At 43.5% G+C, this 22,579-nt stretch overlaps 1 protein-coding gene across 1 annotated transcript in view; it reads right to left on the reverse strand.

Moving 5' to 3' along the window:
- The window catches only part of LOC126215075 (ras suppressor protein 1), an 85,062-nt gene that overhangs the window by 15,182 nt on the left and 47,301 nt on the right, over positions 1-22,579 (reverse strand). Inside the window, exon 7 of the mRNA XM_049941724.1 lies at positions 16,215-16,347. Coding sequence (XP_049797681.1) covers positions 16,215-16,347 — 133 coding nt within the window. The remainder of the gene's footprint in view (positions 1-16,214; positions 16,348-22,579) is intronic.

Here is a 22,579-nt window from a genome sequence, read left to right on the forward strand (position 1 = left end):
AAGCTGGCTGAAGCCAGAGATAAATTCTGCCGAAATTTTTACAAAGGTACAGACGGTGTTTAGAAAGGATAGATTGCATGCAACCGGTGCTGGAGTGTTCGTCGCTGTTAGTAGTAGTTCATCCTGTAGTGAAGTAGAAGTGAATAGTTCCTGTGAATTATTATGGGTGGAGGTTACACTCAACAACCAAGCTAGGTTAATAATTGGCTCCTTTTACCGACCTCCCGACTCAGCAGCATTAGTGGCAGAACTGAGAGAAAATTTGGAATACATTTCACATAAATTTTCTCAGCATGTTATAGTCTTAGGTGGAGATTTCAATTTACCAGATATAGACTGGGACACTCAGATGTTTAGGACGGGTGGTAGGGACAGAGCATCGAGTGACATTATACTGAGTGCACTATCCGAAAATTACCTCGAGCAATTAAACAGAGAACCGACTCGTGGAGATAACATCTTGGACCTACTCATAACAAACAGACCCGAACTTTTCGACTCTGTATGTGCAGAACAGGGAATCAGTGATCATAAGGCCGTTGCAGCATCCCTGAATATGGAAGTTAATAGGAATATAAAAAAAGGGAGGAAGGTTTATCTGTTTAGCAAGAGTAATAGAAGGCAGATTTCAGACTACCTAACAGATCAAAACGAAAATTTCTGTTCCGACACTGACAATGTTGAGTGTTTATGGAAAAAGTTCAAGGCAATCGTAAAATGCGTTTTAGACAGGTACGTGCCGAGTAAAACTGTGAGGGACGGGAAAAACCCACTGTGGTACAACAACAAAGTTAGGAAACTACTGCGAAAGCAAAGAGAGCTTCACTCCAAGTTTAAACGCAGCCAAAACCTCTCAGACAAACAGAAGCTAAACGATGTCAAAGTTAGCGTAAGGAGGGCTATGCGTGAAGCGTTCAGTGAATTCGAAAGTAAAATTCTATGTACCGACTTGACAGAAAATCCTAGGAAGTTCTGGTCTTACGTTAAATCAGTAAGTGGATCGAAACAGCATATCCAGACACTCCGGGATGATGATGGCATTGAAACAGAGGATGACACGTGTAAAGCTGAAATACTAAACACCTTTTTCCAAAGCTGTTTCACAGAGGAAGACCGCACTGCAGTTCCTTCTCTAAATTCTCGCACAAACGAAAAAATGGCTGACATCGAAATAAGTGTCCAAGGAATAGAAAAGCAACTGTAATCACTCAACAGAGGAAAGTCCACTGGACCTGACGGGATACCAATTTGATTCTACACAGAGTACACGAAAGAACTTGCGCCCCTTCTAACAGCCGTGTACCGCAAGTCTCTAGAGGAACGGAGGGTTTCAAATGATTGGAAAAGAGCACAGGTAGTCCCAGTCTTCAAGAAGGGTCGTCAAGCAGATGCGCAAAACTATAGACCTATATCTCTGACGTCGATCTGTTGTAGAATTTTAGAACATGTTTTTTGCTCGAGTATCATGTCGTTTTTGGAAACCCAGAATCTACTATGTAGGAATCAACATGGATTCCGGAAACAGCGATCATGTGAGACCCAACTCGCTTTATTTGTTCATGAGACCCAGAAAATATTAGATACAGGCTCCCAGGTAGATGCTATTTTTCTTGACTTCCGGAAGGCGTTCGATTCAGTTCCGCACTGTCGCCTGATAAACAAAGTAAGAGCCTATGGAATATCAGACCAGCTGTGTGGCTGGATTGAAGAGTTTTTAGCAAACAGAACACAGCATGTTGTTATCAATGGAGAGACGTCTACAGACGTTAAAGTAACCTCTGGCGTGCCACAGGGGAGTGTTATGGGACCATTGCTTTTCACAATATATATAAATGACCTAGTAGATAGTGTCAGAAGTTCCATGCGGCTTTTCGCGGATGATGCTGTAGTATACAGAGAAGTTGCAGCATTAGAAAATTGTAGCGAAATGCAGGAAGATCTGCAGCGGATAGGCACTTGGTGCAGGGAGTGGCAACTGTCCCTTAACATAGACAAATGTAATGTATTGCGAATACATAGAAAGAAGGATCCTTTATTGTATGATTATATGATAGCGGAACAAACACTGGTAGCAGTTACTTCTGTAAAATATCTGGGAATATGCGTGCGGAACGATTTGAAGTGGAATGATCATATATAATTAATTGTTGGTAAGGCGGGTACCAGTTTGAGATTCATTGGGAGAGTCCTTAGAAAATGTTGTTCATCAACAAAGGAGGTGGCTTACAAAACACTCGTTCGACCTATACTTGAGTATTGCTCATCAGTGTGGGATCCGTACCAGATCGGCTTGACGGAGGAGATAGAGAAGATCCAGAGAAGAGCGGCGTGTTTCGTCACAGGGTTATTTGGTAACCATGATAGCGTTGTTGTTGTTGTTGTTGTGGTCTTCAGTCCTGAGACTGGTTTGATGCAGCTCTCCATGCTACTCTATCCTGTGCAAGCTTCTTCATCTCCCAGTACCTACTGCAACCTACATCCTTCTGAATCTGCTTAGTGTATTCATCTCTTGGTCTCCCTCTACGATTTTTACCCTCCACGGTGCCCTCCAATGCTAAATTTGTGTTCCCTTGATGTCTCAAAACATGTCCTACCAACCGATCCCTTCTTCTAGTCAAGTTGTGCCACAAACTTCTCTTCTCCCCAATCCTATTCAATACCTCCTCATTAGTTACGTGATCTACCCACCTTATCTTCAGCATTCTTCTGTAGCAATGATAGCGTTACGGAGATGTTTAATAAACTCAAGTGGCAGACTCTGCAAGAGAGGCGCTCTGCATCACGGTGTAGCTTGCTCGCCAGGTTTCAAGAGGGTGCGTTTCTGGATGAGGTATCGAATATATTGCTTCCCCCTACTTATACCTCCCGAGGAGATCACGAATGTAAAATTAGAGAGATTAGAGCGCGCACGGAGGCTTGCAGACAGTCGTTCTTCCCGCGAACCATACGCGACTGGAACAGGAAAGAGAGGTAATGACAGTGGCACGTAAAGTGCCCTCCGCCACACACCGTTGGGTGGCTTGCGGAGTATAAATGTAGATGTAGATGTAGATGCCATAGCTGCTGCACGCTCCTTTAGGGGCAATTCTGATGACCGGCTACCCACCTGCGCAAAAGGCCACTGCCAAAGAGTGAGTGGAGCAGTTGACCACGTCTTAGATGGCCGGCCGGTGTGGCCGTGCGGTTCTAAGCGCGTCAGTTTGGAACCGCGTGACCGCTACGGTTGCAGGTTCGAATCCTGCCTCGGGCATGGATGTGTGTGATGTCCTTAGGTTAGTTAGGTTTAAATAGTTGTAAGTTCTAGGGGACTGATGACCTCAGTAGTTAAGTCCCATACTGATCAGAGCCATTGAGCCACCTCTTAGATGAAGTTCTGTGCATGAAGCAGTCTTGTGCAAACTAGGTGCTATGCCATGTAGGGCAAGTCCAAATAGTTTTTGGGAAGGTAGAAAAAACAGTGTAAAAGTTTCTGGTTTTGTTAAGTGTCTGCAGCAGCAATGTCAGCAGCACACACTCATCCCAGAGATAAACTGCTAGCAATACAGTCGAAAATTTCAATTAATATTGAATTGTGTACACTCTTTCTTTCACTATCTCTCTGTCTCGTTTCTCCTGATGACAACTTCCTCCTAAGTAGTCGCCATCTGGAGATCCAAAAGGGTTTTACCTCCAGGATATTTTACCCAAGAGGACACCCATCATCATTTAACATCGTTCAAAAATTAGAGCTGTAGTTTCCCTTTGCTTTCAGCTGTTCGCAGTGCCAGCACAGCAAGGCAGTTTTGGTTGATGTTACAAGGCCAGAGCAGCCATCTACTGAAAAGGTGCTGCTCTCTCCAGAAACCTCATGTTTGTCTCACCTCCTAACAGATAACCCTCCTTTCTGGTTGCAGCTGTGATACAGCTATCTGCATTGCTAAGGCAAGCAAGCCACCCCACCAATGCATTAATTGTTGGAAAGTCTTTCTGAATGCATTTGCCTGGAGTGCAGCCATGTATGGAAGTGAAACAGGGACTATAAACAGCTTACACAAGAAAAAAATAGAAGCATTTGAACTTTGGTGCTTCAGAAGAATGCTATAGATTAGACTGGGCAGATCATGTAACTAATGAGGAGGTACTGAATAGAATTGGGGAGACAAGAAATTTGTTGTGCATCTTGACTAAAAAAAGGGATCAGGTGATAAGACACATTGTGAGACATCAAGGGATCACCAATTTAGTATTGGAGGAAAGTGTGTGTGTGTGTGTGTGTGTGTGCGTGCGTGCGTGTGTGTGTGTGTGTGTGTGTGTGTGTGAGGTAAAAATTGTAGCGGGAGACCAAGAGATAAACCTAATAAGCAGCTTCAGAAGGATGTATGTTGCAGTAGTTATTCACAGGATAGAGCAGCATGGAGAGCTGCATCAAACCAACCTCCGGACTGGAGATGATGACTGTCAAGAACAACAATAACAACTACCTTTTGGTCATGTGAATATTGTTACGTACACTAGCATATGAGCTACCAGCAGAAAAAGACATTGAAATGGATAACAACTATCTCCAGACAACAGAAATTAAGCTTTCCCATTCTTCCATACACAAAATATAAATGGATACAATAAGGAATGAGGAACTGAAGTGATAGCAGTCTGTGAAGAGTCTGACTCCCCAAGCGGCACCTCAGATTACTTTGACCAAAACGTTGCAGGGAGAAGATTGAGGGAGAAGACAGCTGGTAGAAGCAGATTCACTGAAACCTCAAAAGTTGAGGTGCTGACTGGCATCAGACAAATGACCAGTGACTGAGGCAGGACAAGAAGACTCAGAAGAGACTTGTCTGCAGCCACACCCAGCTTTCTGGAGCCAAAATTATTGTATACTGATTAGGTTCCTATTGGAGTTGGCTGGCAAAATAGCTCAATCTTTAGCAGTTGTGTAAGACAGTTCACTTGGAGGGTCTATGAGGTTATCCACACAAGTAGGGGAGACTGCTGTAACTGGAGAGTACTGTAGCTAAGAACATCTGATGTTTCCTGGCTGGGGTTTTAGAACTGCATAAAGAAACATGCACTAGAAAGCACCACAAGCAGTTTCCACCATTTTCTATTATCTTGTTGTTATGAGACGTGAGGCTGAGTTCTGTGCAGAGTTTGCAAGTATTACCAGTTGTATATACCTATATACCTGAGTGTTTTCTATATACCCGAGTGTTTCAAACTGAATATAGGGTGTTTAAGGCTTTGTAGCATTTATTATGTTCAACTTAAAATTGTAAATAATAAGCACATGAGACAGCAACTCAAAAACCTTGATCAGTGTGTCAGAAGTAATTGTTGCAACAATGTTTCTAAAGTTGGGTAGCAGAAGCACATGTAAATGATCCTTTATGAACACCCAAAGATAAAAAATTGCACAGAATCAGATCTTGCACAACACAGAGTTCATGCAAGATGAGCTCTGTCATCCGGTCCCCTGCGGCCAATCCAGAGGTCGGGTACAACGTCGTTTAAGGAACTGCATACTGAGTTATGCCAGTGAGGCTACACATCATCTTGCTGCCAGATAAAGTTCTGTGATTCAGCTTCTGAAAATTGAGAAAAGAGCCATAGTCCTACTGCATCAAGATACGCAACACCAGTTACAGTCACTTCACCGACAAAGAAAGGTCTGTAAACTTTCCACCAGCATATGGCACTAAAACATTCAATTAAGGGAGCCTCATTGCAACTATACCATCAAGTGGGGATTTGCTGACCTCCAGATGTGCACATTATGTGTGTCCACCTTTCCACTTAGGTGAAATGTCGATTCATCACTGAAGATGATACGATCTAGAATCTTCATCACGCAGTATAATATCTGTGGGCTTTAGCATTTGTAACAACTACAAATGATAATGACATAGTTGTAAACATCTTCTTAAAAGTCCCACACAGACATCACTGCAATTGATAATTCATGACTAGTCTAATGAACTGATTTCTTGGGGCTATGTGTGGAAGACTAACTTGTTCACCGGGTTCTTGAATCACTCTTGGTCAATCCATATTCTTCCCTTTGCACACAGGTATACAAACAAACCTGTTTTGAGTTGCTCTTCCATTTGCTGTATTATTTATAATTGTATGTTGAATGCAATAAATGCTACAATGCCTTAAGACCTGTATATTCATTTTGACATACCCCATATATTAAAGTTATTTGGAGGACATTGTTAATTCTCGAGTTACAGATATTTATGGTGAGTAAAATTCTGTATATTTTAAAACTAGTTATATAATTCGTGGGTGGTTAAGCCATACTTCATCACACACACCATTTTGCACCTAGAAACGGAAAAAGGTTGCTATAATGGAACAAAAACAAATGACTTTTGCAAATGAACTGAGTTTCTTATATGACTTCATAATTTGCCCTGTTTTGAAAATAGAATTTTGTGTTAGTTGCCAATAGCTTCTATTTGAAAATGTTGTTAACTTGCAAACTGGTTTTTGACAGTACTACTCCTTAATCTGATTTTGCTTACTGATTATTGGTGTGTAGCAGATTACTGATTTAACACATAGTATACTAAACACAATACTCACAAGATTTATTGGCTGTAGCACTTTTAAATTTTAGTGGAATATTTGGGTTGCTAGGTACATGACCACACTGACCTAGGAACAGATTTTTTGGAAAAACAACACTTTTTAATGGAGTAATTTTTGTAACTCTAGAAAAAGGATTGCAGCGCACATAAAGGGAATGATATCATTTCAAAACTGATTATGAAAATGTAGTAGCCACCAGAAAGATCGCGGGAGGCGCACACTGGCACGGCGCGTCACGGGCGGTAGTTGCCGCAAGTAGAGTCCCGTCCACCAGAGGGCACGCGAGAATTCGGACGCGACCTCTGCCGGTGTAACAACAAGAACAACAACAACAACTCCGGCAGCACGGGCCGTGCCCAGTGAGTCAACATCGGGCATGCCTAGGACGCAGTCCCGGTCTACGCTAAGTGAAGTGCGACGTAACGTGAACAGTGTTACTACACAATTGGCGACGAGTAGGGTCGTTCTTTCGCGTGTTGCGTCGTTGTTCCGGTTTCGCAGCTTCTCCACGGCATGGAGGATTTAGTGCAGGTTTTGGTTGCGCAGCAGACGGAGCTCATGGCCACCCTGAAACAAGTGATTCCGGCGTTGCTCTCCACGCCATCTGCTCCGGCGCAGTTCCCTCCTCCCTTTCCCCCGTATGACGAGACGGCGGAGGATTGGGACGCATACGAACATCGCCTTCGGCAGCATTTCCAGGCGTTTCATGTTGCCAATGCGGAGGTATGTCGTGCTCTCTTCTTGTCTTGGATATCTCCCTCGCTGTATCAAGTTTTGCGGCAGCTAGCGCCGTTGCAGGAACCCTCGTCCTTGTCTTTTGACGCATTGTGTTCATTGCTGTCTTCATATTATCGCCGCCGCACGCATGTTGTGGCGGCTAGGGTCGAGTTCTATCAATGCAAGAAACAGCCCCATCAGTCTTACCGGGCGTGGGCCGCTACCCTGCACGGTCTTAGTCGCAAGTGTCATTTTGTCACGGAGCAGTCGCGAGAATCGTATGCCCACGTTATGGTACGAGACGTCATTGTTCGTTCGGCCCCTGATAGGGAGGTCCGGCAACAGGCCCGGCAGTTAGAAGACCCTTCCCTCGAGGAAATCCTGTCCGTTGCTCAATCGTATGAAGTCTCTCACGCAGCAGGTCAACAGCTGGAAGCGTGGTGCGACGTCGCGGAGGTTCAGGGCGGCGCGGCCGCGTCCACTGTGTCCGGGGTGGACGACGTGCGAGCGGTACAATCCGGCCGTTACGGCCGCTCCCGCACGGCGCGTAAACAGAATTCCGGCCGCCGGCCCCTGTTGCCGTCCTGTGCGTCGTGCTATATACATCACGATCGGTCAGAGTGCCCCCGGCATTGGGCCGTTTGTCGCAAATGTAATAAAAAAGGTCACATTGCTAAAGTTTGCCGCTCTGCCTCGAAAGAATCGAAGGAAGCAAGTCCCGAGGACATGGACGTTGACATTCAGGAAGTTTCATCGGGCCAGGCTCCCGACGCGTCGGCACGCAAACTCTTTATCGAGGTGTCGGTTCGGTCGCGCCGGTTACAACTGCAAGTCGATACGGGCGCGGCAGTTTCGTTGTTGAATGCACAAACTTATTCCGACCTTGGATCGCCCCCGTTGCAGCCAGTTTACCGGCGTCTACGCGGTTATGGTAAACAGTTCATTCCCCTACTGGGTCAATTCACTACCGACGTGACTTACAAATCAGTCACTCGGCCTATTACTTTTATTGTTGTCAGTGATGCGAGCTCCGCTAACCTTTTTGGCCTGGACGCCTTTCAACCTTTCAGTTTTTCTATTGCTGACACCATACAGTTGGTCTCCGAAGACGTTCCCTATCACTCATTGGAATCTTTGATCTCAGACTTTCCAGATATTTTTGAGGAGGGCCTGGGGCATGTTTCCGATTTTGAAGCTCACTTAACGTTGAAGGCGTCGGCTCGCCCGCGTTTTCTACGCGCGAGACAGATCCTCTTGGCTCTCTGCCCTCAGGTAAAGGAAGAGCTAGACCGGCTGACAGCCCTAGGGGTCGTTCTTCCCACTTCTTCTAGTGAGTGGGCTTCGCCCCTCGTTATTGTCAAGAAGCCCTCGGGAAAATTACGTCTTTGGCGATTTCAAGGCCACCATTAATTCCCAATTGGTGGTGGACACCTATCCTTTGCCTCGTGCTGATGAATTGTTCTCCGCCGTGGCGGGAGGCCAATATTTTTCGAAAATCGATGTGTCGGAGGCTTATCATCAGATACCCCTTGATGAGGACTCCAAACGGTTGGCGGTCGTCAACACCCCGTTTGGCCTTTACCAATACCAGCGGTTGGCTTTTGGAATATCCAGTGCCCCAGCGATATTCCAGCGTTATCTTGAGCATGTCACGTCGACAATCCCGCATTGTATTAATTACCTGGATGACATAATTGTCACAGGCCGCAGCACGAAGGAACACTTGCACAACCTTCGCACCCTCTTTCTGAAATTCAGGTCTGTGGGCTTGCGTTGCAACCTGCATAAGTCAACCTTCTTCCAACCGTCCATTGAGTATGTGGGCTACACCATATCTCGGCATGGCATCCAGCCACTCGGAAGTTTGGTCCAAGGTATCGTCAACCTTCCTCGGCCCACTTCGCTGAAAGAGTTACAAGCTTTTTTAGGCAAGATAGCCTATTACCACCGGTTCATTCCCAGGGCTTCCACTATAGCCCACCCCCTGTACTGCCTTCTGCACAAGGGTGTTCCTTTTGATTGGTCGCCTGCATGTGAGCGAGCGTTCACCTCGTTGAAGGGCCTCCTCACTTCAGCCCCTTGTTTGGCTACTTTTGATCCCCATAAGCCGTTGGTCCTGGCTACAGATGCTTCGCAGTATGGGGTGGGGGCGGTCCTGGCCCATCGCAACGCAGACGGTTCCGAGCAACCACTGGCGTTTGCGTCTAAAACGCTTAGTCCCGCGCAGGCCCATTACTCCCAGGTGGAAAAAGAAGCTTTGGCCATTGTCTACGCTGTTACCAAGTTTCACCCTTTCTTGTATGGCACGAAGTTTCAGTTAATCACTGACCATAAGCCGTTAATATCGTTATTTGGCCCCGCCTCTCAGATTCCGGATAGGGCGGCCCACAGACTACAGCGCTGGGCCTTGTTTCTCTCTAAGTACCATTATGACATTCGTTTTCGCCCTACAGGACAGCATGCCAACGCCGACGCTCTTTCCCGTCTTCCGGTGGGCCCGGATCCTACGTTCGATCGCGAGGAGATTATGTGTTTTCAATTGGATGTGGCATCCCGCCAAGCAGTTGATGGCTTCCCTATCACTAGTTCTCGAGTCGCCAGGGAAACGGCGGCTGACCCGGTTCTCCGGCAAGTAGTTCGCCTCATTCAGCAGGGGTGGTCATCCCGCCCTCCGGGCCAGGCCTCGGACCCTCTTCGTAATTATTTTCTTCTACGAGACCGCCTCTCGGTCTTGGAAGGAGTTCTCCTTCTGGCTACCGATGATACAGCTCCTCGCGTGGTTATTCCTGCAGGTTTACGAAGGGAGGTCCTCACGTTATTACATGCGGGGCACTGGGGTGTTTCCCGTACTAAAACCTTGGCTCGCAGACATGTGTACTGGCCCGGTATTGACAGAGAAATTGAGCACTTGGTGGCCGCCTGTTCCCAGTGTGCGAGCCAACTAGCATCTCCCAGGGCAGCATTATCTTCATGGCCGCCGGCAACCCAAGCATGGGAACGTGTTTACATCGATTTTGCGGGCCCGTTTCTCAATGGCTTTTGGCTCATTGTCACTGATGCTTATTCCCGATTCCCATATGTGGTTCGCTGCTCCTCCACCACTTCAGAAGTTGCAATCCAGGCACTCGCAAAAATCTTTTCTGTGGAAGGTCTGCCAATCACCCTGGTCTCAGACAATGGACCGCAGTTTATTTCACAGACCTTCCAGGATTTTTGTAGGCACTTCGGTATTCGGCACGTTTGCTCTCCCCCCTTCCATCCACAATCGAATGGGGAAGCCGAGCGCATGGTGCGCACAGTTAAGACGCAGATGAAAAAGTATGTGCACGAATTTCCTGCAGAGGAAGCCTTGACGTTTTTCTTGACGGCATACCGGACCACACCAATGGGTGAACGCAGCCCCGCAGAGCTCCTCCATGGGCGTCAACCTAGGACTCTGCTGCACCTTCTCCGGCCTGGTCCTCGCCAGTCTTCACAAAACGGAGTACCTGGTTTTCCACTGGGTGTGTCGGTCTGGGCCCGTGGGTTTGGTCGCAATCCACGTTGGATACCGGCGGTGGTCCTGCGTCGAAATGGCCGCCGGCTCTATACCTTGCAGGCGGGGGATCGGGTGGTACGTCGTCACCAAAATCAGCTACGTCCACGTTCGGGCACCCACCCTCCGACCTCTCGGGCACCGGCTTCCCCATTGCCGGCACCTGTATTGGGTTCACAGGGGACGTCACCTCCTCTCCCCACTGTGCCTCTGCCGCACTGCGATGGTTCTCAGCCTTGGCAGCCTCCAGTAGCTCCAGCACCGGCATCGCCATCATTCGAGATGCCTCAGCGAGAGCTGGCCCCCCTAGCAGGCCCGGTTTCTCAGGGGGCTAGTTCACCTGTGGTCGTCTCTTCCCCTTCGTCCCCACCACTGGGTCTTGCCCCTCCCGAGGTGGAATGGGATCCGGAGTTCGACAGCTTGTCACCCGTTCTGTCCCGAGCTCCGGTTGTGGGACGACGGGGGCCTCTTTGGGTGGGTCACTTCCAGCCGTATTCGAAGGTTCCGGCTCGAGGGTTGGCAGATCCCCTCGACTCCGGCCATCCAATGGATGTGGAGGTCATCGCTCCTGCCCGACGCTCCACCTTCCGACGCAGTGGATCACAGTGGCTTCACCCCCCAAAGGAGGAGGAGTGTAGTAGCCACCAGAAAGATCGTGGGAGGCGCACATTGGCACGGCGCGTCACGGGCGGTAGTTGCCGTAAGTAGAGTCCCGTCCACCAGAGGGCACGCAAGAATTCGGACGCGACCTCTGCTGGTGTAACAACAAGAACAACAACAACAACTCCGGCAGCACGGGCCGTGCCCAGTGAGTCAACATCGGGCATGCCTAGGACGCAGTCCCGGTCTACGCTAAGTGAAGTGCGACGTAACGTGAACAGTGTTACTACAGAAAATATATTAAACTTCTAGAGGTTAAGGTTCGCAAAGTGTTCCAATGTACAATACTCTACTACAAAGAGTCCATTACATTTTGGCTATACAATAAATCGCACAAATTTAAAGTCTGTCAATTCTACTAAATGCATAGGGATTACAACTGTGATCAACTTAAACTGGAAGAATCACATAGAAAATGACGTCAAGGAAAACCAACAAGTAAGTTTTACCAGATGAACACTTAAAAGGTGCAACAGATCTGCTAAAGTGACTGCCTACACTACACTTGTCCATCCTCTTCTGCATTATTGCTGCAAAGTATGGGACCCTACAAGATAGGATTGATGTAGGACATTTTACTGCAAAAATTTGCAGTAAGATCTTTTCACTACATTTCAATACCAATTTTCTGCTCTAAATGCAAAAATATTTTTTGACTCATCTACATTTGGAGGTAAAGGATTGCTGCATGGCTCAAGGACTTGCTGATTGAGTGTGAGCACTTGTACCTGCAGATGCTCTTACTCACGAGCAGAGCAGCTGCAGCATGAGGAAAATGCACGAGCAACGTGTAGTTGTACCAGCACGAAAGAAGTGCCAACTCAAATACGGGAGGGTCAGTTCTGACAGCGGTACCACCTAATACTAACATGGTGAGTCGGCATTGTGTAACACCGACAATTCTTTGCATTTCAATCTGCTGTGTGAGGAACGATGAGTTTGGAAAGTGTTTAGAATATCATAAGGCAGTTAATATTTGCATGAGGTTCAATTTACAGAGGTACTACATGTCTTATCATGTCAAAGAATGCAGAAAAAGAAAATGTGAAAGATGTGAGTATGTACAAGAGATTTTAAAACTTAAAGAGAAGCTCCCTGAAGAGGAGGAAGTAGACGAAGAAAAATAAAGTGAGTGCGCTGTTTGGATCAGCTACAAAACTGCACTATTTTTAGTAATCTTTGCACCCTTTCGTGGATGGTAATCTAATAAAAGAATACTTGATAGCTGCTACTGAATATTCAGGTAAGCTTCAGGCAAAACACTTCTGCACAGTGCCATTATCACGCACGACAATCATATGTCGCACGCTATAGTTCAATTCTTTTATCTTGGCGGCTCGCACATGCCCGCCCAGACGCGGGAGTTTGCTGCGTTGCCAGTTGCACGCGCCAAGAGAAGCAGCGCCATAGTATAGCATAGTTCGCAAGCTTACGTTTAGGGGGGAGCACGCAGTTCATGCAGTAAAGCCACCACGGCCGCATTGACCCGTTCGCTGCTACAAAGAAGTGCTCCCTGCATTCCGCGCTGTGCGCGATTTTGTCACTGCACTGCTTGCCTGTGCAGACACATGGTGTTCCGACTGCTTTGACACTCTTATCATTCGATTTCACAAAAATTATTTGGCCCAAAACTTAGATTTTTACACATCTTCTTGACTGATACCTTCCCCCCCATAAATGACTTAATTTTGTTTCGATGTTCAACACAGTTATTATGCAGCATTAAATATAGTAAACCATTGCACGAAATTTGGAAGAGTTTGCAGAGGTAAAAGTCCATAGAGTATACTTTCCGTATGGTCGATTTTAGTTGCCACAATGTTGAGAATGAAATGTGGACAAGATACCTAAATTTCATATAAAATTTACTGTATAACAATATCTCATTTAATTTAAGTGCCACATAGGTGTCGTATGTAATATTGAGAAATATTCCGTGTTTCGCGACTGTAACAATAGTTTTATTTACACTGGGCCCGTTTGGCTTTATGTTAAAGCACTTCAATCAATCAAAAGGAAGTAGCCAAAATACATTAAACAAAACTGTGGACTTACAAAAACATTAGGACTTGAATATACCGTCTATCAGTGAAGTGCTCTAAGCTATGAGAAATATAATTTTTGTGTGTGGAACACACAAACATCATTTATTTGCTAAAACACTGATCAGCCAACACGAACGTTGAATATTGTGTTACCACAGCACAAAACTACGAAAGGTGACTTGACAATGAAGGAGACAAAATACTGTCCACTGAAGATGCTTCAAAAGAGAGAAACGTGTCTGGTCTAAATAAGTCGCTTATTACAGTTGCAGAAGAGGAATACATTTCAGTACCATTGGTAAAACTGCGACTGTGGAACCAAAACAAGACGGAGAACATGAGTACCATTGTGTATGTGCCATACCTTTCATTGATTGAAGTGCTTTAAAATAAAGCCAAACGCATCCGGTGTAAATAAAACTTTTATTACAGTCGCGAAAGACTGAATATTTTTCAATATTACATACGACACCTATGTGGTACTTAAATTAAATGAGATATTGTTATACAGTAAATTTTATATGAAATTTAGGTATCTTGTCCATATTTCATTCTCAACATTGTGGCAACTAAAATCGACCATACAGAAAGTATACTCTATGGACTTTTACCTCTGCAAACTCTTCAAAATTTCATGCAATGGTTTACTACATTTAATGCTGCATAATAACTGCGTTGAACATCGAAACAAAATTAAGTCATTTATGGAGGGAAGGTATCAGTCAAGAAGACGTGTAAAAATCAAATTTTTGGGCCAAATAGTTTTTGTGAAATCGAATGATAAGTGTGTCAAAGCAGTGGGAACACCATGTGTCTGCACAGGCGAGCAGTGCAGTGATGACAAAATCGCGCACAGCGCGGAATGCAGGGAGCACGTGTCTGCAGCAGCGAAACGGTTAATGAAGAGACAAAGCACTAGAAATTTCAAAAAATTGCATTCGAACAAATATAATTCGTGAAGTAAGGCACTTCGATATTGTTTTTAAATAATGAAAATATTAAGCACCGCACAAGGTTTGAACTCACTACCTTTCGCGTAGAAGCCCAAAACCTTAACCGTTATGCTAACACAGCTTGTCTGACTGCAGAACGCCATGAGTACTCTAACACGTCACGCAAAATACTGACAAACACTGTTGGTATGACTATGAATTACTCACGCTTCGTCGAAGTACAATAGGAAATAAACAATTACCGCTGTTCTTTATTGCGAAAAAGCAGTTCGTGAGATTGATACAAACATCTTTCCTTGCTATCGCCTGAATTAGGAGTCTTATTGCTTGTTTGGTTTAATTAATTAATAGAACATGAAGCAATTGATATAAAGAATGCTTTTTCCAAACTTTCTATAAAAGGAAGTCTGCTATCAAGACATTGCTTTTGTTCTATTACTTTATTTATGACTGAACGTTTGTAAAACTGAAGACACTCATCCGTGCTCTGCACGGCAGTTGAGCTCTGGCAACTTTGTTCTCTGTTCATTGGCTGACTGTGTTTTGTGACATCAGATGCGCAGAACGAACCTGTTTCTTAGCAGAATTTAAGAAAGTTTAGAATACGTAGGTTTGTCATGGAATTTATTACTTTATGCTTCTACAGCAGGGGCGTCTAACCTTTTACCTTATCTCGGCCACACTGATAGAAGATTACTATTTTTGGGCCACATAAAATATACTTAACACTAACAATAACCACTGAGGTGAAGAAAAGGGGGGAGGGGGAATGGTCGGTTGGAGGTAAGTATAGTAGTTTGAAATTGAAAATACACGACTATCATAACCTTACAAAAATGGAATTTTATGGATTTTTTTCTGATTGTGTGACAGATGCTCTCTTCTTGTGATGCAGTAATACTTGAGTTGGGCCACAAGCTGCCCATGGGCCATGAGTTGGACACCTCTGCTCTACGAGGGGAGAGGGAGACGAAGACGAAGAGGAGGAGGAGGAGGAGGAGGAGGAGGAGGAGGAGGAGGAGGGGAGGGGGAGGGAGAGGGGGGGGGAGAGGGAGAGGGAGAGAGAGAGAGAGAGAGAGAGAGAGAGAGTTATTTTGGAAAATAAATCAGGATTTGCAGCACAACTAAAAAGTAAAATGATAAAACTTTGGGTACCCAGTTTGTGACAATCTGTAGCTTGTAGTACTTTATCTGTAATGTGACAGGGAATATGAAGACAGTTTAGATCTCTTTTAGAATAACCCCCGGGATCTGTTTCCTCATTTACACTAGCTTCCACTCTCGCTTCCCATCTTCTTCCATGTGACGATGGAGGGGGTACCGTATTTGCTGCACACAAGCCTCTGTTCACTGTCTCATTGCAGACCACGTGTGATAAAATAACGGAACTCAGAGCTCGCACAGAAAGAGTTAGGTGTTCGTTCTTCCCGTGTGCTATTCGAGAGTGGAACGGTCGAGAAATAGTGTAAAACTTGTTTTGTGGACCCTCTGACAAACACTTTAGTGTGAATTGGAGACTAGTGATGTAGATATTAATGAAGTTCTGTAGCTTGTGTCATTAAAAGCAAATATCCAGTCACAATTACAAAAGGATACTGCTGCACAGAAAGAAATGTGGAAAGTTATCATCCTCGGGAAATTACATGCTGTAGCAATGATATCCAGCTAATTTTTTTACTCCACTTTTAAGGATAAAAAACTTGACTGTGCCAGGGTTAGTCTACTTACAACTTGTAAGTGTCAGATCGTATGTAGTCGACGACGTGCGAGACACCGACTTGCAGCTGGTCTGCGATTGGTGCGACCCACGGGTTGTTCTCCATCTTCAGGACTGATTTATTGCTGATGAGATCCAACTGACCTGTAACAGAAAATGAATGGTATTTTACTTTCAAATATTGCCTCAGCATCCAGAGGTCAAAGTAGCTGCATTGTAAGAGTTGTGCATGTGTGAATGTATGTGTATTTTTCTATGTCTGATAGCTTAGTCTACTTTTAAATTCATCTGTCTGCTATGCTATGCATCCTCTATGTGGTGAGTAGCAATCCACACTTTTTCACTATTGTTTTTAGTATTATTATTATTATTATTATTATTATTTGCTGTGAATAGGCCATCTGAGGACCAAATTCCAATTTCAATTCTTCAATCTTTGTTCTTTTCTTTCCTTCCAGTGTGCTCTCATTTGTTCACTGTTTCGTCTTTGTGTCTTCAGACCACTTTCAACCGGTCACTTTAGCTACCCTCCCTTGGAATCCTTCCAGTTTCAATATTTTTTCCAAAAGGTTTTTGTTGTTTATACCTCCCGTATCTATACTTTGGTATATTTCAGCATTACTTCATAATTTCAAACCTTCTGCTGTGTTTTGAGGTCCTAATATTTTCCCTATAATTCGACTTTCTAATACTTATGCTTTATGTAAGTTAAAATTTAATGCCATGCATTCACTTGCATAAGGGCTTTCTGGCTTCACTATTGTGTTGCAATGCCTTATTTTTGCATTTTTGGATAGGCACTTTTTATTATAGAGGTCTTCGGTGATACCATATGCTCTCCCCATTTTATGCACCATTTCCTCTATTGCAGAATTTTCTAGAGCATTTTCTTGGACTATGTCCCCTAGATATTTGATTTTCTTTACCCTCTCTATTTGGCCAATACTTGTTTTCAGGAAATTTGGAACCTCCTTAATGTTTGTTAAAAATTTTGTTTTTTCTGCAGAAATTCTTAACCCAGTTCTGCTGGCTATTTCTTCCAGATTTATTTGTGTTATAGCAGATGCCAAATTTTTGGAAAGTATATCAAAATCACCTGCAAATGAAAGACATCTGATTTCAATCTCTTTGCTTCCTCTTCCTAATTTATCGGCAAAATATTGAGTTAAGTAAGTTCTTTGTTCTGAACTCTCACTGTTTTCTCTAACACACTACTGTCAAAAATAATTGGGAATATGCCATAACCTCTATTTTGAAAAGCTGTGAGATCTTTCCCATAAATTTTACTTTACAGACTGTATCTGTAAGTGTTTCACAGATTAGGTTTGCTTGTTTAGACTTCATGACAAATTCTAGAATTATTTTATCTATAGTCTCCCTATCAACAGAGTGAAAAGCTTTTTGAAATCCACCAACATAACTACAAATTATTATTATTATTATTATTAATACTATGATTTTGTTTCATTGGTTGGCCGTCTGAGGACCACAACAAGCTTACAACAAAGTAAAAGAATAAATCATTAGCCACTCCTAGAATTTACTGGAACATATGTCTCAAGAATGTAAAGTCCACATAACTCTAATATTTGTATTGACACATCCTGACTTTTTCATTACGCAAACAACTGATAATGGTCAGTGTAAAATTATATAAATACTTAGTTTGGTGTTTTAGCTGTGTAATACAGCAAGAGGAACAGCAGCCTTTTTTTTTCTTTTCCTTTTTTCCAAAGTAGCTGTTATCTGCATTATACAACACATGCAGGATGTCTCAAGGCTTTTGGGTCAAATTGAAGCATATGATAGTGGGTGCACAACCGATTATATTGAGATAGGGAACAAATGGTCAGAAATGCATATTTATTGTGTTACAGACACACACAATGTACATTGCATAATGACGACATAGCTCATAGCAATTGTTCAAAGTGACAACTGCCAGTCTCACTGCAAGTATTGCAATGGCGCACGCAGTTCTGCTGCACTATCTCAAAGAGTCCTGGTGTCAGTTACACACTGAAACAGCCAGTGGGTGATAGCGTACATCCCCGACCGCCAGACAGACATACTGTACACAACTCAGCTCATAGAACACTTCATGTTATAATTGAATGCACTGCACTGGTGCATTAACCTGTGCCGCATGCACACCAGTATCTCTGGTGTCAGTTGACCATTGCATCAGACAGCTTATGATGTGTCCACAGTGAGGTGGGTTATTGTATACAATGCATGATGCATAGTCAGAGATTGAATGTTATTCGTCACGAGAGTTGACAGACTTGCATTTAATGGCAGCAGGCTATTGTGCACATAAAACAACATGAATGTGCAGAGAATGCTTTTCCAACAGGCATCATCCTAACTGGAAGAAGTTTATCTCCAAGGATACCAATTTACGAGAGATAGTGTCATTCACGCCACAGAGAACTGGCTGAGGTTCCCACCAAGGACATGCCTCAACGTCAGACTTTGAGGAGATGGTGTCTGATCGTGTGGCCGACCACCCAGCAATAAGCACTCCTTAACTTTGAAGGATACTTTGTGGAGAGCACTGGTGGAACAGGTATTACGTCCCTACCATAAAAAATGTGTGTAAGTGATGGGACCAATGAATTTTGGACCCTGCTGTAACGCCCCACCGGTTAGTGAGTAGTTAAAAATGGCTTAAATACCTGTGAATATCTTGCCTTCAGTGTCCCTCGATGACTGCATACATGAGCTAAAATATGCTTCTTCAATAAATACAGGATACCACAATGGATTTCACTACAATGATGTAGGCCACAACTGAAGTAAAGTAAGTATGTACATTTGTTCACTTCAAAACCTGTATCTTATGAGCTCATGATCAATCTCCAGTGTAATACGCCTCGTTGTTGCTACTACAGCTAACCGACAGTAGCACATACTACACTGGCGATATTAAATAGTCCAGATGCAGTAATTTGATAGAAATGTATGTGTTAGGTCCATTGCATTGTTCAACACTAGCACTCAATGAAGTACGAATATAAAGCCACATATCATTCTGCCTTTTGCAATATTAAATCAAACTGTTTAATAATCCGAAATAATCCATCACTGCACTGTTCTAATATGCTGTTTTAGACAATGTCCAACACATGGGTTGCTCTATTGTAAATCCAAACCTGAATCATGCACCAACACTCATCTGCCTAACAATATTCGAGACTGAGTATTTATACTATTCCTACAATGTACTACTGGTTATAATAATGCAAAACATAATTTAGAATATGAAATAGTTTAACAACAATATCAGACACTCTATAATATCCCCTACTTTGCTAGAACAAGTTTAAGACATTTCCTAAACACATAAAAATCACATTAATATTGAAATTGGAGAAATAAGCATTCTAACAATGCTAAACAATCAATTATCCATATTTTGTTAATTAGGCTGCTTGAGATTTAATTCCTACCATTTACAGATGATGAGAACGAAATATATTATTCTTTTATCTAAACATTTTCCGTATATTATATTCCTGAATCAGATTTTGATTGTTTATGGTACAAAGGGTACTGTAACTACTATTGTTCGGTGTTGCTATTATTCTTCTAAAAGTCTTTGTCCTATTATCAAATAGTAATTGAATTTAATTATAGCTGGAGATATAAGAGTATTGATCTAGTAATGACGGGTGATCAAAAAGTCAGTATAAATTTGAAAACTGAATAAATCACGGAATAATGTAGATAGAGAGGTACAAATTGACACACATACTTGGAATGACATGGGGTTTTATTAGAACCATCAAAATACCAAAGTTCAAAAAATGTCCAACAGATGGCGCTTCATCTGATCAGAATAGCAATAATTAGCATAACAGCAAAGATGATGTTCTTTACAGGAAATGCTCAATATGTCCACCATCATTCCTCAACAATAGCTGTAGTCGAGGAATAATGTTGTGAACAGCACAATAAAGCATGTCTGGAGTTACGGTGAGGCATTGGCGTCGGATGTTGTCTTTCAGCATCCCTAGAGATGTCGGTCGATCACGATACACTTGCGACTTCAGGTAACCTCAAAGTCAATAATCGCACGGACTGAGGTTTGGGGACCTGGGAGGCCAAGCATGACGAAAGTGGCGGCTGAGCACACGATCATCACCAAACGACGTGCGCAAGAGATCTTTCACGCGTCTAGCAATATGGGGTGGTTCTAATAAAACCCCATGTCATTCCAAGCATGTGTGTCAATTATTACCTCTCTATCTACATTGTGAAATGAAAATGAAGTCCTATGCTTCTTTACAGAGCGTAGGGGAACGATGCGGGAGACCCGCACCGCCTTACTAGGCAAGGTCCTAATGGAGGTGGTTTGCCATTGCCTTCCTCCGACCGTAATGGGGATGAATGGTGATGATGAAGACGACACAACAACACCCAGTCATCTCGAGGCAGGAAAAATCCCTGACCCCGCCGGGAATCGAACCCGGGACCCCGTGCTCAGGAAGCGAGAACGCTACCGCGAGACCACGAGGGGCAAACCTATCTACATTATTCCACGGTTTATTAAGTTTTCAAATTTATACTGACTTTTTGATCACCCAGTATAATGCAGGGGTGGTAACCATAAGCCCGGAATGATACACTGCATTCATTTCTGTCAATGGATTATTCACCACAGTGAAGTAGTGCCAAACTTCGTACAGTTTTAATTGTTCACGGGTGAGGCCCAATTTACCCACAATTATGTTATCAACGATTGCAACAGCAATGGCTGGAGTGAGGACAAACCCCACCCCACGCACGTCGTGGGCACCAGCAACAATTCTCTGTCAGCATACGGGCGGGCATTGTCTGAGATCACCTAATAAGACCTTATTTGCTGCCTCCCCATTTGACCGGTCCACATTATCTGGTGTTCCTGCGAGATGTGCCGCCACAGTTGCCGGAGACCGTACCCCTCGTCACACATCGAGGATGTGGTTTCAACACGATGGTGCACCAGATCACTTCGATACTGATGTCCACGAGCACTGGAACTGTTGGACAGGGAGGTCCGCCCCACAGTCAGTGTGATCACTGGATCTCACACCTCTGAACTTTACATCAAGATGTTGGTGTATGAAATCCCCAGGGAAATGGGTGAAGACCTGCTTGCTAGGGTCCAAGTTGCCAGTCTCCTGATTCAACAGACATCAGGGATCCTTGAGAGATTGTGGCAGTGCCATCTATGCACTGAGACTGGTGATCGTCACTTTGACCAATTCTTGTGAGCTGTGTTAATGTTATGTGGTGTGCGCTGTGTATGTCCGCAACACACTAGATACGCATTTCTGACCACTGATTCCGTATCTTAACATAATTAGTTGTGGACACATTATCATCTGTTTCAATTTGATCCAAGAGATTTGAGATGCCATCCTAGAGCAGTTCGTGCTCCGTGCTGCCATCTACAGTAGTCGGCAAGGAGTAACGGTCTGAAGACGAACGAACATTGATTGAAACTGGTCACCTTTTTTAAAATGATATTATTTTATACAGTGTAGACACTTTATATTATACTTTCAATAGTATTTTATGACTGCTGTTATTTCCAAAAACTATTTTCTAAAAGTTTCAAATCTACAGATTGATAAACGAAGAAGAAGAAGACTATGCAGTACCATTCATTCTCAAGTGACAGAGAGGACTTTGCAGTACCAGTCACAGCGATGCACAAACTGATTGCCAGCAACTGCGAGAAGTGGGATGATCGTAGTAAAAAATCTCATTGTACTTTATTACAAGAATGGTAAATAAATGAATGAAAAAAGAGCTGTAAATATGCCATGTAATTAATGTTAAGAAAATGTTCGGTTACTACCAAACTTTCAATGGAAATTGTTCTTGTATAATTTTCGAAAGAGAATATAGTCCATAATAAACCACACAGTAAGAAAACAATCTATGTGCCTATCTTGGATTCAATAAATGGTGCTACAAGAAAATTTTACTGGAAAGAAATGTTGTGATTTTTTAAAAATCCAGAGGGCATTTATTCATTTGAATCACTGAGCTGAAAGCAATTCACATTTGTTCTACATGTAGTAAAGATAACCTGAGATTCACGAAAATGAATGATTGGAGTTTAAGCACTGTGAGAATGTAGTGCAATCCTTTTAATAAACTAATGAGTGGCAGTCATGTGTGACTTCATTATTATGAACTTTTGCAAAGAACAAGAAATATAGTTTTGTAGAAGACTTGTGTTTTGGGCACTGAGACATAAAAAACCGGATCAGCAGAAATTGAAAACTTTAAGTTTAAGGGGCTCCGGAAAGGCTCAAAATCATGAAAAGTTCAATTTTTACTTTTTTGCGTTTTCTGAATCTGCAGACTATTACCTTTTAAT

This window comes from Schistocerca nitens, chromosome 12 (assembly GCF_023898315.1).
Source record: "Schistocerca nitens isolate TAMUIC-IGC-003100 chromosome 12, iqSchNite1.1, whole genome shotgun sequence".
NCBI classification, from domain to species: domain Eukaryota; kingdom Metazoa; phylum Arthropoda; class Insecta; order Orthoptera; family Acrididae; genus Schistocerca; species Schistocerca nitens.